Here is a 17,769-nt window from a genome sequence, read left to right as displayed (position 1 = left end):
CCATCTGAGTTCCAGATTTTAATGAGATTTCTTAAAACACAGGCAGCCTGGCAGCACAGTGGTTAGCATTGCTGCCTCACAGCGCCAGGAACCCGGGTTCAATTCGTGCCTCAGCTGACTGTGTGGAGTCTGCACATTCTCCCTGTATCTGTGTGGGTTTCCTCCGGGTGCTCTTGTTTCCTCCCACTCTCCAAAAATGTGCAGATTAGATTGATTGGCCATGCTAAATTGGCCCTTAGTGTCGGGGATTAGCAGGATAACTACATGGGTTACAGGGATAGGGCTGGGGGGGAGATCATTGTCGGTATAGGCTCAATGACCTCCTTCTGCACTGTAGGGATTCTATACCGTCTGTACTATCATTACATTGGATCCAATACTGTGTTCACTGACACACTGCAGCCTGACTCTTATTATTGGAATAAACACTGTGTTTGTTACATTCAGAGTAAGTAAATCAAGCCAATCCATGACGAAGGGTCATCCAGACTCGAAATGTTGGCTGGAATCTCTCTCTAAGTCTCACAAACTCCCCAGCCTTCAGGAGAACAGTGACCATGACACCACACAACCCTGCCACAGCAACCTCTGCAAGACGTGCCGGATCATCAACACAGATGCCACCATCTCACGTGAGAACACCATCCACCAGGTACACGGTACATACACTTGCAACTCAGCCAACGTTGTCTACCTGTTACGCTGCAGGAAAGGATGTCCTGAGGCATGGTACATTGGGGAAGCCATGCAGACGCGACGACAACGGATGAATGAACACCGCTTGACAATCACCAGGCAAGAGTGTTCTCTTCCTGTTGGGAACACTTCAACGGTCACAGGCATTCGGCCTCTGATCTTCGGGTAAGCGTTCTCCAAGGCAGCCTTCACGATACACAACAACGCAGAGTCGCTGAGCAGAGACTGATAGCCAAGTTCCGCACACATGAGGATGGCCTCAACTGGGATCTTGGGTTCATGTCACACTATCTGTAACCCCCACAACTTGCCTGGACTTGCAAAATCTCACTTACTGTCCTGGCTGGAGATAATACACATCTCTTTAACCTGTGCTTAATGCTCCCTCCACTCACGTTGTCTGTACCTTTAAGACTTGATTACCTGTAAAGACTTGCATTCCAACCATTATTCTGTAAATTGGGTTTGTGTCTTTGTGCCCTCTTTGTGAACAGAACTCCCACTCATCTGACGAAGGGGCAGCGCTCCGAAAGCTTGTGGCTTGTGCTACCAAATAAACCTGTTGTGAGATTTCTTACTGGGCTTACCCCAGTTGAACACCGGCATCTCCACATCATGGAATCTCTCTCCACAGTTCCTGTCAGACCTGCTGAGGTTTTGCAGCATTTTCTGTTTTGAAGTCAGTGCTTTGCTGTGTTGTCTCTGCTCCATCCCCACTCTGATTGTATTGGAGCCTGTGTGTGTCATTGTTACACTCAGAGTAAGTCAGTGCTTTGCTGTGTTGTCTCTGTGCTCCATCCCCACTCTGATTGTATTGGAGCCTGTGTGTGTCATTGTTACACTCAGAGTAAGTCAGTGCTTTGCTGTGTTGTCTCTGTGCTCCATCCCCACTCTGATTGTATTGGAGCCTGTGTGTGTCATTGTTACACTGAGACTCTGTCACTGTTATTATTGGACAAACAGCAAGCCACCGTCACAATGCCCGGACCAATGGGAAGAGAAGGGGCTGGAGGACCAGCCTTTCCCGCTCGGACCTCCAACCAATCACAGTGAATGAGGGGCGGAGCCCGCTCTGACTGGAGCATGCGCATTGTGGGTAATGGCGACGGAGACGGGCTGTTTTTTCGGCTCGGAGATAGATTAGCGGTGATTGACGGTACGGAGGGGGCGAGGGATCTCGCGGGTGGACGGAAACGCTGCGTAAGCAAGTTGTGTCAGCCGTGAACCTCGGTAAAGAGCTTCACGGACCCAGTTTGTACCGAGCGGTACCGCAGCTCCTCATGTTCGGGCCGTGTTCATGGCCGCCATCTTTATTGGGGGCAATATGCAACAAGGCGCATGCGCAGGCCGGCATTGTTTTAGGGGGTAATATTGTCAATGAGTGGGAGGAGCTTGTTCCCCATTGTTCAGAATGGAGACAACTTGTCCATCAAACTGCATCAACCCTCTGAGTCCCAATGTCTTATTGACGAGGCAGAGCGGTGGCAGAGAAGGAAAGAAAGGGAAATAGTGAGGCGAAAGTAAATTACTGCAAGTACTGGAAAATCTCAGCAGGTCTGACAACAGAGAGAACTGAGCTAATGTTTAGAGTCTGAATTACTTTTTTCATCAGAGCTGACAGATTTTTATAGGTCCTGACAGGAGAGATGTGGATAGGATGTTTCCCCTGGCTGGCGAGTCTGGAACAGGGGTACAGAGCTTCAGAATGCAGGACAGGCTATTAAGGATTGAGATAAGGAGGAATTTCTTCACTGAAGATGGTGAATCTGCAATTCTCTGCTCCAACGGGCTGTGGAGGCTCGGTCAGTGAGCATGTTCAAGACAGAAATCAATAAATTTGTGGACCCTAATGACATGGAAGGATATGGGGATAGGGTGTCAAAGTGCTTTTGCGGTAGATAATCAGTTGTAATCTAATTGAATAGTAGAACAGGTTTGATGGGTCAAATGGTCTCCTATGTTCAATGACTAATTTGATTGTGGCTTCAACTTTACTTTTCTGCTCTGTGTGTATACCAGTGGGAACAGTTTCTCCCTATTTACTCTGTCTAGACCCCTTGTGATTCTAAACACCTATATCAAATCTCTCCTCCAACTCTGCTCAAGGTAAATAGACCAAGTTGCTCCAATTTGTTTATGTAGCTATGGTTCATCATCCCTGGGGCAGCACGGTAGCACAGTGGTTAGCACTGCTGCTTCACAGCTCCAGGGTCCTGGGTTCGATTCCCGGCTCGGGTCACTGTCTGTGTGGAGTTTGCACATTCTCCTCGTGTCTGCGTGGGTTTCCTCCGGGTGCTCCGGTTTCCTCCCATGGTCCAAAGATGTGCGGGTTAGGTTGATTGGCCAGGTTAAAAATTGCCCCTTAGAGTCCTGGGATGCGTAGGTTAGAGGGATTAGTGGGTAAATATGTGGGGGTAGGGCCTGGGTGGGATTGTGGTCGGTGCAGACTCGATGGGCCGAATGGCCTCCTTCTGCACTGTAGGGTTTCTATGATTCTATGATTCTATGAAATAGCTTTGACAAAGGGTCATCTGGCCTCAACGTCAGCTCTTTTCTCTCCTCACAGATGCTGCCAGACCTGCTGAGATTTTCCAGCATTTTCTCTTTTGGAAAGGGAAATAAATTCTGCTTTCCAGATCCCACTATATCACGGGATGTCTTTCCCATTCATCTTCTGTTCCACCATCCTTATGGGCAGCGAGTTCCAGATCATGTGCTCTCCCTACCCAAGTATAAATCTTCCTCAAATACCTGCTCTATCACAATTCAAATAATGTCCTGTATATTACACTTTTATCCAGTATTATAGACATCTGTCTGGCAGCCTGCATGGAGATTTTCAGCTCCCTGTGTCCAGGACAGGAAGCAGTGAGCATGGATCTGTCAATCAGCCTCAATCAGCACCTTCAGGAGAATTGGGAGGGTGAATATTAGATACAGCAGAGTGAGAATGGAGGGAGAGTGTGTGGGATGGAGATTTGCAGCTTTTGGGGAATGAGAGAGGAAAGAATGTTCCATAGAAACTAGAACTGTCTGTTCTGAATTTCTATCCTGTACTGACTGTGATGACTTTTGTAAATTCCTTTTACAGGATATCAGAAGGTGAGGATTTACAGACAGAAATCTCAAACCAAATGTCACATCAACATCTGACAGAGGCCTCAATTCGTCGGGACCTGAATATTATCGACCTTTGAATCCAGAATGGAAATGTTTCTCTGTTCTGTCTGCTTCAGGAGATTTTAAATTTCAGTGTGACTGGAAAAGCACCGAGACACATGCACACCCGAGTGAGAGTGCTCTAGCACTCTCACTCGGGTGTGCATGTGTCTCGGTGCTTTTCCAGTCACACTGAAATTTAAAATCTCCTGAAGCAGACAGAACAGAGAAACATTTCCATTCTGGATTCAAAGGTCGATAATATTCAGGTCCCGACGAATTGAGGCCTCTGTCAGATGTTGATGTGACATTTGGTTTGAGATTTCTGTCTGTAAATCCTCACCTTCTGATATCCTGTAAAAGGAATTTACAAAAGTCATCACAGTCAGTACAGGATAGAAATTCAGAACAGACAGTTCTAGTTTCTATGGAACATTCTTTCCTCTCTCATTCCCCAAAAGCTGCAAATCTCCATCCCACACACTCTCCCTCCATTCTCACTCTGCTGTATCTAATATTCACCCTCCCAATTCTCCTGAAGGTGCTGATTGAGGCTGATTGACAGATCCATGCTCACTGCTTCCTGTCCTGGACACAGGGAGCTGAAAATCTCCATGCAGGCTGCCAGACAGATGTCTATAATACTGGATAAAAGTGTAATATACAGGACATTATTTGAATTGTGATAGAGCAGGTATTTGAGGAAGATTTATACTTGGGTAGGGAGAGCACATGATCTGGAACTCGCTGCCCATAAGGATGGTGGAACAGAAGATGAATGGGAAAGACATCCCGTGATATAGTGGGATCTGGAAAGCAGAATTTATTTCCCTTTCCAAAAGAGAAAATGCTGGAAAATCTCAGCAGGTCTGGCAGCATCTGTGAGGAGAGAAAAGAGCTGACGTTGAGGCCAGATGACCCTTTGTCAAAGCTATTTCATAGAATCATAGAATCATAGAAACCCTACAGTGCAGAAGGAGGCCATTCGGCCCATCGAGTCTGCACCGACCACAATCCCACCCAGGCCCTACCCCCACATATTTACCCACTAATCCCTCTAACCTACGCATCCCAGGACTCTAAGGGGCAATTTTTAACCTGGCCAATCAACCTAACCCGCACATCTTTGGACCATGGGAGGAAACCGGAGCACCCGGAGGAAACCCACGCAGACACGAGGAGAATGTGCAAACTCCACACAGACAGTGACCCGAGCCGGGAATCGAACCCAGGACCCTGGAGCTGTGAAGCAGCAGTGCTAACCACTGTGCTACCGTGCCGCCCCAGGGATGATGAACCATAGCTACATAAAGTGCACTGAGTGTGGAAAGAGCTTTAACCAGTTACACAGCCTGAAAATACATCGCAGCATTCACAGCGGGAGAGACTGTACCCGTGTTCTGTTTGAGATTTAACTAATTGTTTAACCTGGAGAGTCACAAGGACACCCGCACCACGGAGAAACCGTGGAAATGTGGGGACTGTGGGAAAGGATTCAGTTTTCCATCTCAGCTGGAAATTCATCGACGCGGTCACACTGGGGAGAGGCCGTTCACCTGCTCTGTGTGTGGGAAGGGATACACTCAGATAATTGATCTACAGAGACACCAGCGAGTTCACACTGGGGAGAGGCCATTTACTTGCTCTGAGTGTGGGAAAGGATTCACTCGGTTATCCCGTCTGCAGAGACACCATCGATTTCACACTGGGGAGAGACCTTTCATCTGCTCTGTGTGTGGGAAGGGATTCACTCAGTTAATTGATTTGCAGAGCCATCAGCGAGTTCACACTGGGGAGAGGCCGTTCACTTGCTCTGTGTGTGGGAAAGGATTCAGTGTGGCATCAGGCCTGCGGAGACACCAGTTAGTTCACACTGGGGAGAGGCCATTTACTTGCTCTGAGTGTGGGAAAGGATTCACTCGGTTATCCCGTCTGCAGAGACACCATCGATTTCACACTGGGGAGAGACCTTTCATCTGCTCTGTGTGTGGGAAGGGATTCACTCAGTTAATTGATTTGCAGAGCCATCAGCGAGTTCACACTGGGGAGAGGCCGTTCACTTGCTCTGTGTGTGGGAAAGGATTCAGTGTGGCATCAGGCCTGCGGAGACACCAGTTAATTCACACTGGGGAGAGGCCGTTCACATGCTCTGTGTGTGGGAAAGGATTCAGTCAGTTGCCCTACTTGTTGAGGCACAATGTCACTCACACCCAAGAGAGACCCTTTAAATGCTCTGACTGTGGGAGGGATTTCAAAAGCTCTCAGCTAATGATGTCCCACCAGCGCATTCACACTGAGGAGAGACCTTTCAGCTGCTCTCACTGCACAAAGAGGTTTAGATCATCATCTGCCCTGCGGACACACCAGCGAGTTCACACTGGGGAGAGGCCATTCCCCTGCACCGTGTGTGGGAAGGGATTCACTCATTCATCCCGACTGCAGAAACACCAGCGAGTTCACAAGTCATAGAGTCATACAGTACAGAAGAGGCCTTTCAGCCCATCGAGTCTGCACTGACAAAACTATACTAAATTTGCACTAGTCCATTTTCCAGCACTTGGCTGATGGTGTTTGAACTGTCAAAACATTCAAGTGCCCATCCATGTGCTTTTTAAAGGTTGTGAGGTTTCCCGCCTCCACTCCCCTCCCAGACAGTGAATTCCAGACTCCCACCACCCTCTGGGTGAAAACATTTTTCCTCAAATCCCCAAAACCTTCTGCCCCTCACCTTAAAATGATGCCCCCTCGTTATTGACCCTTCAACTAAGGGGAACAGCTGCTTCCTATCCACTCTGTCCATACCCCTCATAATCTTATACACCTCAATCATGTCCCCCCTCAGCCTTCTCTGCTCTCAAGAAAACAATCCAAGCCTATCGAGTCTCTCCTTATAGCTCAGCTGCTCCATCCCAGGCAACATCCTGGTGAATCTCCTCTGCACCCCCTCCAGTGCAATCACATCCTTCCTATGGTGAGGCGATCGGTACGAGTACAAACTGGGGTCAAGCAGGGCTGCGTCATCGCACCAACGTTCATCCCCACCTTCCCCGCAGCAACACTCCACCCAGCACCATGAAGCTTCCCACTGCAGTCGAGCTAACTGACTGGACCAGTGGGAAACTAACAATATCCGACCCCTCCAGGCCAGAACCAAGACCAGCCAAGCCTCAGTCATCGGGCTGCAGTACGCAGACTCTAAGGGGGGTGGGGGGGAGGTGATGGCCCAGTGGGTATTATTGCGAGACTATTAATCCAGAAATTCAGCGAATGTTCTGGGGGTCCGGGTTCGAATCCCGCCATGGCAAATGGTGGAATTTGAATTCAATTAAATAAAATTAAGAACCTACTGATTATCATGAAACCATTGTCGATTGTCGGAAAAACCCATCTGGTTCACCAGTGCCCTTTAGGGAAGGAAATCTGCTGCCCTTACCTGGCCTGGCCTACATATGACTCCAGAGCCACAGCAATGTGGTTGTCTCTCGAATGCCCTACAAGGGCAACTAGGATGGCAATAAATGTCCCATAAATGAATGAAGAAAATGCCTATTTGATTTGATTTATTATTGACACGTATTAGTACACAGTGAAGAGTATTATTTCTTGCACGCGATACAGAAAAACCGTAACGTACATAAGGAAGGAAATGAGAGAGTGCAGAATGTTACAGTCATAGCTGGGGTGCAGAGAAACATCAACTTAATGCGAGGTAGGTCCATTCAAAAGTTTGATGGCAGCAGGGAAGAAGCTGTTCTTGACTCGGTTGGTTCGTGTCCTCAGACTTTTGTTTCTTTTTCCCCGATGGAAGAAGCGGAAGAGAGAATGTCCGGGGTGTGTGGGGTCCTTAATTATGCTGGCTGCTTTTCCGAAGCAGTGGGAAGTGTGGACAGTGTCAATGGATGGGAGGCTGGTTTGAACGATGGACTGATCTTCGTTCGCGACCTGAGTGAGTCTGTGCGCACACTCAGAGGTTGATCAAGGGCATTTTTACAGTAACTTCATTGCAGTGTTAATGTAAGCCCACTTGTGACACTAATCAAAAAGCTTAAACTCGTCAACATATTCACTGAGACATATGAGAGAATGGGCCTCAGACTAAACATCTGGGAAACAAAGGTTCTCTACCAGCCCACTCCTGCTCCCCCTCCCCGACCCATCAAGATCCACAGTGAGCCCCTGGATAACGTGGATCATTCCCCACACCTCAGGAGCCTCCTGTCGGCACGGGCAGACATCGACGATGAAATCCAGCATCGACTCCAATGGGCCAGTGCAGGCTTCGGATGCCTGAGGAACAGAGTTCAAAGCCCGAGACCTCAAATCCAGCACCAAGCTCATGGTCTCCAGAGCAGCCGTGGTCCCTGCCCTCCTGTATCCATCAGAAACATGGACAATGTACAGCACACACCTCAAATCCCTGGAGAGATGTCACCAACGTTACCTCCGCAAAATCCTGCAAATCTACTGGCAGGATAGGTATATCAATGTGAGTGTCCTCTCCCAGGCCAATATCCCCAGTATCGAGGCACTGGTCACACTCGACCAGCTGCGATGGGCAGGCCACATTGTCTGCAAGTCCCGAAACAAGACTCCCGAGACAAGTGCTGTACTCCGAGCTCCAGAATGACAAGCTGTTGGAGAAAATTCCTAATAGATTCGAGAAATTTTAAACCATTCGGCATTTCGGACACTAACAGAACTACCAGCATTGAGTTAAATGACTCTAAATCAGACACAGAAGCGAACAAGGTAACAGTCTACACACATGTGAACACAGTAAGAGATTTAAACAAGTAATTCTGATTTAAACATGAATTTTCTGATTTTAAAATGTATGTGAGCTGTATTTTTAAAAGCAATTGTAAACTTTAGCCAAAGGCAGGCTGCTGCAAGGCATGATGGTACTGGGACACTTACAGACAGGCTACATTCTTCGGAACAATGAAGCCACAGAATGTGACAACCTTGATCAGCGAAGTTTCTAACAGAAAGGTTCTCAAGGCAGCTTCAAGAATAGGGTTGATTCACACTGTCCAGATAAGACAGTGTCTTCTCAGACATGAGAACGTGCATTTGTCTGGTTTGGCCAGTGGCGGAGTAAGAGCCAGTGGGAACATTAACTCTGACCTTCGTAGCTAAGCGTCTGGCGTTGCTAAGCAATAGGGGGACAAAGTGTCTGGATTCTACTGACCATTAAATCCCATTATGCCAGAGGATAAAATGCAATTGGCTAAAGTATATGACGTGTAATTAAGGATTTATTTGTATAGAAAATGATTTGTTCACACCTAATGAAAGGCAGGAGAATTTCTGATGAAGAATGTATAATTGATCCAGCCGAAGCATTGTACGTCAGAGTTATTGGAGAGATAAGGATGCTTCTCTTCGAGAGAGGCATTGCACTGTCCAATAATTTCTCCCTTCGATTGTTGGTCCGATAAAAGATGTGTCTTTAAACTGGGACACTGGCTTTCTTGAGCCTTTGTATTGTCTGAAGTTTTTGGCGATACCTGGTCTCCAGCGGTAATGTACCCAGTGTGTTTTGGGGAATGAACTCAGAAGAATCATTCAACATTCAAGCCTGATTCAATCGACAAACAGTTTATTGAGTTACGCCAGCGGGGAGAAGCCACAGGGACTGACCATGTGCAACTCCACCCAACAAAGAATATCATCAATTCTTATCCAGTTACTCAGCCCATCCCAGCTGGACACAATCCAATCAGAATGGTGATAGATTACATACATTATATATCGGTCCAATGAAATTAGTATCTGGGCATCATGGGGCTTTGTGAGCATCTCATGGACAGATTGGTGCCCCAATCATGATGTTTTCCAGACCACCTTAGCTTGGGCTTTCTTTGTACATGGACTCCCTTAGTTTGAAAAGGGGTGGACTAAAAGTTCTCAAATGGACGTCAGCACCCTTCCTTTGTTTTAATCGAATGACCACATGGTCTGGGAAACATTTCTATTTAATAAGCTCCTTTTAAACTCTTTTCTTCAGTATCCAATTCCAGAATTTCCCTTTTCATTGCGTCAGGAATAAATCTTTCGACCTTACATAAGAACTCGGAGCAGGAGTGGGCCATCTGGTCCCTCAAGTCTGCTGTGCCATTCAATAAGATCATGGCTGATCATTTCGTGGACTCAGCTTCATTTACCCGCCCGCTCACCATAACCCTTAATTCCTTTACTGTTCAAGAATGTATCTATCCTTGCCTTAAAAACATTCAACAAGCACTGGCAGGGAATGTCACAGAAGGCGCCGGAGTGTGGGAACTCGGGGAATTTCACAGTAACTTCACTGTAGTGTTAATGTAAGCCTTATTTGTGAATAATAAATAATAAATAAACAAACTTTGGATGAAGAAGTTCCTCCTCAATTCAGTCCTAAATCTGCTCCCCCTTATTTTGAGGCGATGCCCCCCCAGTTTGAGTTTCACCTGTCAGTGGAAACAACCTCCCTGTTTCCAATCTATTCCCATAATTTCATATGTACTATATTTCATAATTTTATATGTTTCTAAAAGAGCTCCTCTCATTCTTCTGAATTCCAATGAGTATCGTCCCAGTCCACTCAGTCTCTCCTCATAAGCCAACCCTCTCAACTCTGACAGGAAGTTTAACCAAAGATCAATCTAATACAGGATTGGTCAGAATCATTTCACATGTCTCAAATTGTAACTACGCATGACAAATTAAAACTCTCATTCTTAAATGTGTGAATTGTATCCGGATTAAAATTCCCACATGTTCAGTAAAATATCCTGGAATCAGGTCTCTGACCAGTAAATATGGCTCCACGGTCATAGAGTTTGAAAAAAAATCTTTATTAATTACACTTCTTTTTTAAAATCTGTTTGATTTAAATCACAGACAGAAATCCTCAAAGCTTGAAGCATTCAACCCACAAATATCATCCACACACAAGCAGAGAAACCTTAGCATGTGCTTTACAACAATGACATAAGAACATAAGAAATAGGAGCAGGAGTAGGCCATCTAGCCCCTCGAGCCTGCCCCGCCATTCAATAAGATCATGGCTGATCTGACATGGATCAGTACCACTTACCCGCCTGATCCCCATAACCCTTAATTCCCTTACCGATCAGGAATCCATCCATCCGCGCTTTAAACATATTCAGCGAGGTAGCCTCCACCACCTCAGTGGGCAGAGAATTCCAGAGATTCACCATCCTCTGGGAGAAGAAGTTCCTCCTCAACTCTGTCTTAAACCGACCCCCCTTTATTTTGAGGCTGTGTCCTCTAGTTTTAACTTCCCTACTAAGTGGAAAGAATCTCTCCGCCTCCACCCTATCCAGCCCCCGCACTATCTTATAAGTCTCCATAAGATCCCCCCTCATCCTTCTAAACTCCAACGAGTACAAACCCAATCTCCTCAGCCTCTCCTCATAATCCAAACCCCTCATCTCCGGTATCAACCTGGTGAACCTTCTCTGCACTCCCTCCAATGCCAATATATCCTTCCTCATATAAGGGGACCAATACTGCACACAGTATTCCAGCTGCGGCCTCACCAATGCCCTGTACAGGTGCATCAAGACATCCCTGCTTTTATATTCTATCCCCCTCGCAATATAGGCCAACATCCCATTTGCCTTCTTGATCACCTGTTGTACCTGCAGACTGGGCTTTTGCGTCTCATGCACAAGGACCCCCAGGTCCCTTTGCACGGTAGCATGTTTTAATTTGTTTCCATTGAGATAGTAATCCCATTTGTTATTATTTCCTCCAAAGTGTATAACCTCGCATTTATCAACGTTATACTCCATTTGCCATATCCTCGCCCACTCACTCAGCCTGTCCAAATCTCTCTGCAGATCTTCTCCATCCTCCACACGATTCACTTTTCCAAATGACCAAATGAATTCCCAAAGCGTTCTTGTGTTTCTGTTTTTAAACTTCCAGAAATACCTTTAATTAAAGACTCAAAATAAGATTAAATCCCCAGAAAGATAAACCTTAACAAATGTAGCCCAAAACAATGATAAAACACATCTACAAACATCCACATAAAACAAATGAAACACAGATTCTCACAGCTCGTAAATTTCAAACAATGAATCCTCAGCATTCTCTCTCTCTCGCAGCTATAGCTTCTTAAAGCAACAGAGCACTACAAGCTCACAACTCCTTGATTAAAATAAGATACAAGATGCTTAATTCTCCTCTATTATAACTCAAACTTTTTTTTGTTCCATCGAATGGTAGGATTAGAACCATTAGAATCTACTCTCAGCGATCCGCTTTTCAGTCCAGTGCTACTTGGAGTATACCATCACTTCACCGACTATCAGGTCACAAGTCCCTCACAAATCAATGATAAAATAATTGATACGATGCCTGAGAACGCTTCTTAACTTCTGAACCAACGACTTACTGCTGTTTGATGATTGGTCAGATCCCCTTTTTACAGATTCAGGAATCTCAGCCGCTGACCACCAGCCAATCCTGGAATAAGTTTAATTCTAACTCATTCTGAGTAAATATTCTCACCAGGTCCTCTGTCGGGGCCCTGCTAAGCAGCTTTAATGGTTCATGATTGCAGAAACTGAGCAGTCACAGGAATGTGGTCAAGATAGTCCAGTCCCACAATGCCTCACATTCAATCTGCAGTCCTTCAATTATAACAGAGTATGTGGCTGTCTGTAGCTGCCTCGGCCGTGGTCAACCCCAACACTGCCTTCCTGAACTGTTACAATGCCTGAGGTGTAAGTACACTCATAGTGCTGTTAGGGAGCGATTTCCAGCTACACATTCCAGACTTTCACTAGAATGTAGGTGGTTACCAGATCGGATGTTATCTATCTTGACTTCCAAAAGGCCTTTGACAAGGTGCCTCACGGGAGACTGCTGAGTAAAATAAGGGCCCATGGTATTCGAGGCAAGGTACTAACATGGATTGACGATTGGCTGTCAGACAGAAGGCAGAGAGTTGGGATAAAAGGTTCTTTCTCAGAATGGCAACCGGTGACAAGTGGTGTCCCGCAGGGTTCAGTGTTGGGGCCACAGCTGTTCTCTTTATATATTAACGATCTAGATGACGGGACTGGGAGCATTCTGGCCAAGTTTGCCGATGATACAAAGATAGGTGGAGGGGCAGGTAGTATTGAGGAGGTGGGGAGGCTGCAGAAAGATTTAGACAGTTTAGGAGAGTGGTCCAAGAAGTGGCTGATGAAATTCAACGTGGGCAAGTGCGAGGTCGTACACTTTGGAAAAAAGAATAGAGGCATGGACTATTTTCTAAACGGTGACAAAATTCATAATGCTAAAGTGCAAAGGGACTTGGGAGTCCTAGTCCAGGATTCTCTAAAGGCAAACTTGCAGGTTGAGTCCGTAATTAAGAAAGCAAATGTAATGTTGTCATTTATCTCAAGAGGCTTGGAATACAAAAGCAGGGATGTACTTCTGAGGCTTTATAAAGCACTGGTTAGGCCCCATTTGGAGTACTGTGAGCAATTTTGGGCCCCACACCTCAGGAAGGACATACTGGCACTGGAGCGGGTCCAGCGGAGATTCACACGGATGATCCCAGGAATGGTAGGCCTGACATACGATGAACGTCTGAGGATCGTGGGATTATATTCATTGGAGTTTAGGAGGTTGAGGGGAGATCTGATAGAAACTTAGAAGATAATGAACGGCTTAGATAGGATGGACGTAGGGAAGTTGTTTCCATTAACAGGGGAGACTAGGACGCGGGGGCACAGCCTTAGAATAAAAGGGAGTCACTTTAGAACAGAGATGAGGAGAAATTTCTTCAGCCAGAGAGTGGTGGGTCTGTGGAATTCATTGCCACAGAGGGCTGTGGAGGCCGAGACGTTGAGCGTCTTCAAGACAGAAATTGATAAATTCTTGATTTCTCGAGGAATTTTAAGATTAAGGAGAATCCCAAGGCTTTCTACAAATATGTCAAGAGTAAAAGGATGAGATGTGAAGGCATAGGACCCTTAAAAGGTGAAGGGAGAAAAGTTTGTGCGGAACCGTTAGAAATGGCGGAGCTGCTTAATGAATACTTTACCTCGGTATTCACGGTGGAAAGGGATCTGGGTGGTTGTACTGCTGGTTTGCGGTGGACAGAAAGGATCGAGCATGTGGACATAAAGAAAGAGGATGTGTTGGAACTATTGAATGGCATCAAGGTTGGTAAGTCGCCGGGACCGGATGGGATGTACCCCAGGTTACTGTGGGAGGCGAGGGAGGAGATTGCGGAGCCTTTGGCGATGATCTTTGCATCGTCGATGGAGACGGGAGAGGTTCCGGAGGATTGGAGGATTGCAGATGTGGTCCCTATATTCAAGAAAGGGAACAGGGACAGCCCGGGAAATTACCGACCGGTGAGTCTAACCTCAGTGGTTGGTAAGTTGATGGAGAGGATCCTGAGAGACAGGATTTATGATCATCTAGAGAAGTTTAGTATGATCAAAAGTAGTCAGCACGGCTTTGTCAAGGGCAGGTCGTGCCTTACGAGCCTGGTTGAGTTCTTTGAAAATGTGACCAAACACATTGACGAAGGAAGAGCGGTGGATGTGGTCTATATGGACTTCAGCAAGGCGTTCGATAAGGTCCCCCATGCAAGACTTCTTGAGAAAGTGAGAGGGCATGGGATCCAAGGGGCTGTTGCCTTGTGGATCCAGAACTGGCTTGCCTGCAGAAGGCAGAGAGTGGCTGTGGAGGGGTCTTTCTCTGCATGGAGGTCAGTGACCAGTGGAGTGCCCCAGGGATCTGTTCTGGGACCCTTGCTGTTTGTCATTTTCATAAATGACCTGGATGAGAAAGTGGAGGGATGGGTTGGTAAGTTTGCTGACGACACCAAGGTAGGTGGTGTTGTGGATAGTTTGGAGGGATGTCAGAAGTTGCAGCGAGACATAGATAGAATGCAAGACTGGGTGGAGAAGTGGCAGATGGACTTCAACCCGGATAAGTGTGTGGTGATCCATTTTGGCAGATCCAATGGGATGAAGCAGCAGTATAATATGAAGGGTACCATTCTTAGCAGTGTAGAGGATCAGAAGGACCTTGGGGTCCGGGTCCATAGGACTCTTAAATCGGCCTCGCAGGTGGAGGATGCGGTCAAGAAGGCGTACGGCGTACTGGCCTTCATTAATCGAGGGATTGAGTTTAGGAGTCGGGAGATAATGCTGCAGCTTTATAGGACCCTGGTTAGACCCCACTTGGAGTACTGCGCGCAGTTCTGGTCACCTCATTACAGGAAAGATGTTGAAGCCATTGAAAGGGTGCAGAGGAGATTTACAAGGATGTTGCCTGGATTGGGGGGCATGCCTTATGAGGATAGGTTGAGGGAGCTTGGTCTCTTCTCCCTGGAGAGACGAAGGATGAGAGGTGACCTGATAGAGGTTTACAAGATGTTGAGAGGTCTGGATAGGGTAGACTCTCAGAGGCTATTTCCAAGGGCTGAAATGGTTGCTACGAGAGGACACAGGTTTAAGGTGCTGGGGGGTAGGTACAGAGGAGATGTCAGGGGTAAGTTTTTCACTCAGAGGGTGGTGGCTGAGTGGAATCGGCTGACGTCGGTGGTGGTGGAGGCAAACTCGTTGGGGTCTTTTAAGAGACTTCTGGATGAGTACATGGGATTTAATGGGATTGAGGGCTATAGATAGGCCTAGAGGTGGGGATGTGATCGGCGCAACTTGTGGGCCGAAGGGCCTGTTTGTGCTGTGGCTTTCTATGTTCTATGTTCTATGTTCTATGAATTAAGGGCTATGGGGAGAGAGCGGGTAAATGGAGTTGAAATCAACCATGATTGAATGGTGGAGTGGACTCGATGGGCCGAATGGCCTTACTTCCGCTCCTATGTCTTATGGTCTTATGGATATATTCCATTCAACACACCTAAGGTGAGTTATCCCAATTCCGTTATTGTCCAGGACAATATATTCACAATATCTTCAAAACAGAAATTAAACATTCCCATTTGATTTCAGGTATTAACATATTCTGTTAGTTTGTTCTTTATTGTTGATGTCAGGTTGGGGTTGTTCCTCTTGGAGAAAAGTACGTTGAGGGGAGATTTGATAGAGGTGGACAAGATTCTGACAGGTTGAGATAAGGTGGGCAAAGAAAAGCTGTTCCCATTAGCTGATGGGACAAGGACGAGGTGGGACACAGATTTAAGGTTTTGGATCAGAGATGCAGGGGGGATGTGAGGAAGAATATTTTGATGCAGCGAATGGTAATGACCTGGAACTCGCTGCCTAGGAGGGTTGAGGAAGTGGAGACAATAAATAATTTCAAAGGAAATTGGATGGGCATTTGAGGAGTTTCAAACAAAAATGCTGACTAAATATCTCTAAACTTCATATCACCTGTCACTCTGTGATCCTTGTGAAAGTTGAAACCAGGTATTTGCAACAAGGCTCAAAGAGCATCAGCCACTGGAGGCAAAGTTGTGAGACCGGCCAGTCCAGCAGAAAGAAACCCTCCGACCCTCCCCATTGACCAACTGTGAGAATGAACAAAATGCAGTCCTGGATGTAATTGAGAGCAGAAACAATAACAGCAGAATCCAACCCCTGGAATCACTCGTGAACTTGCTGGTGTCTGTGCAGGGTGGATAAAACACTGAATCCCTTCCCACACTCAGAGCAGGTGAATGGTTTCTCCCCAGTGTGAACTCGCTGGTGTGACTGCAGGGCAGATAACTGAGTGAATCCCTTCTCACATACAGAGCAGGTGAATGGTCTCTCCCCAGTGTGAACTCGTTGGTGTGACTGCAGGGTGGATAACTGAGTGAATCCCTTCCCACACACAGAGCAAGTGAACGGCCTTTCCCCAGTGTGAACTCGCTGGTGTGTCTGCAGGTTCGAAGACAGAGTGAATCCTTTCCCACAATGAAAGCAGATGAATGGTTTCTCCCCAGTGTGAACTTGCTTGTGTCTCTGCAGGTTGGATGACTGACTGAATCCCTTCCCACAAACAGAGCAGGTGAATGGCCTCTCCCTGGTGTGAACTCGCTGGTGGGTCTGTAGGGTGGATAACTGAGTAAATCCCTTCCCACACTGAGAGCAGGTGAATGGCCTCTCCCCAGTATGAATGTGCTGGTGTTTCAGCAGAGTAGATGAAACACGAAATCCCTTCCCACATACTGAGCAGGTAAATGGCCTCTCCCCAGTGTGAACTCGCTGGTGTCCCCGCAGAGTGCTGCAATCACTGAATCCTGTTCCACACACAGAGCAGGTGAATGGTCTCTCCCCAGTGTGAACTTGCTGGTGTGTCTGCAGGCTGGATAACTGAGTGAATCTCTGTCCACATTGAGAGCAGGTGAATGGCCTCCCCTCAGTGTGAACTCGCTGGTGCCTCTGCAGACTAGATGAATGAGTGAATCCCTTCCCACACTGAGAGCAGGTGAATGGTTTTTCCCTGGTGTGAACTCGCTGGTGGGTCTGCAGGTTCGATAACTGAGTAAATCCCTTCCCACACTGAACGCAGGTGAACGGCCTCTCCCCCGTGTGGCTGCGCCGATGGGCTTCTAGCTCTGATGGTGACCTCCATCCCTTCCCACAGTCCCCACATTTCCATGGTTTTTCCATCTTTTGGGTCTCCTTGAATCTCTGCAGGTCAGTCAACCAGTTGAAGCCTTTTCAACACACAGAACACAGTCGCTCCTCACTGTGAATGCTGCAATGTATTTTCATGCTGTGTAACCGGTTAAAGCTCTTTCCAGTCAGTGCAATGGAACACTCTCACTTGGGGGTCAGTGTGTCAGTGCTTTTCCAGTCGCACTGATGTTCAAAATCTTCTGAAGCTGATAAATATTTCTCCCCTTAGTTTCAAAGCCTGACGATATTCAGATCCCAAGTAATCAAGTGATTCTGTCAGATCTAGACGTGACCCAGCCGAGAGTTCTCTCTGAGATTCCTCCTCTTC

At 46.9% G+C, this 17,769-nt stretch overlaps 1 protein-coding gene across 1 annotated transcript in view; it reads left to right on the top strand.

The window, feature by feature from the left end:
• LOC144487765 (uncharacterized) overlaps positions 1 to 17,769 on the top strand; it is a 103,210-nt gene that overhangs the window by 564 nt on the left and 84,877 nt on the right. Inside the window, 2 exon segments of the mRNA XM_078205843.1 lie at positions 5,292 to 6,029; positions 6,114 to 6,258. Coding sequence (XP_078061969.1) covers positions 5,292 to 6,029; positions 6,114 to 6,258 — 883 coding nt within the window.

Source organism: Mustelus asterias, unplaced genomic scaffold (assembly GCF_964213995.1).
Source record: "Mustelus asterias unplaced genomic scaffold, sMusAst1.hap1.1 HAP1_SCAFFOLD_1025, whole genome shotgun sequence".
Taxonomy (NCBI): domain Eukaryota; kingdom Metazoa; phylum Chordata; class Chondrichthyes; order Carcharhiniformes; family Triakidae; genus Mustelus; species Mustelus asterias.
The sequence above is the reverse complement of the archived record's forward strand: the minus strand, read 5'-3'. Positions and strand labels throughout refer to the sequence as shown.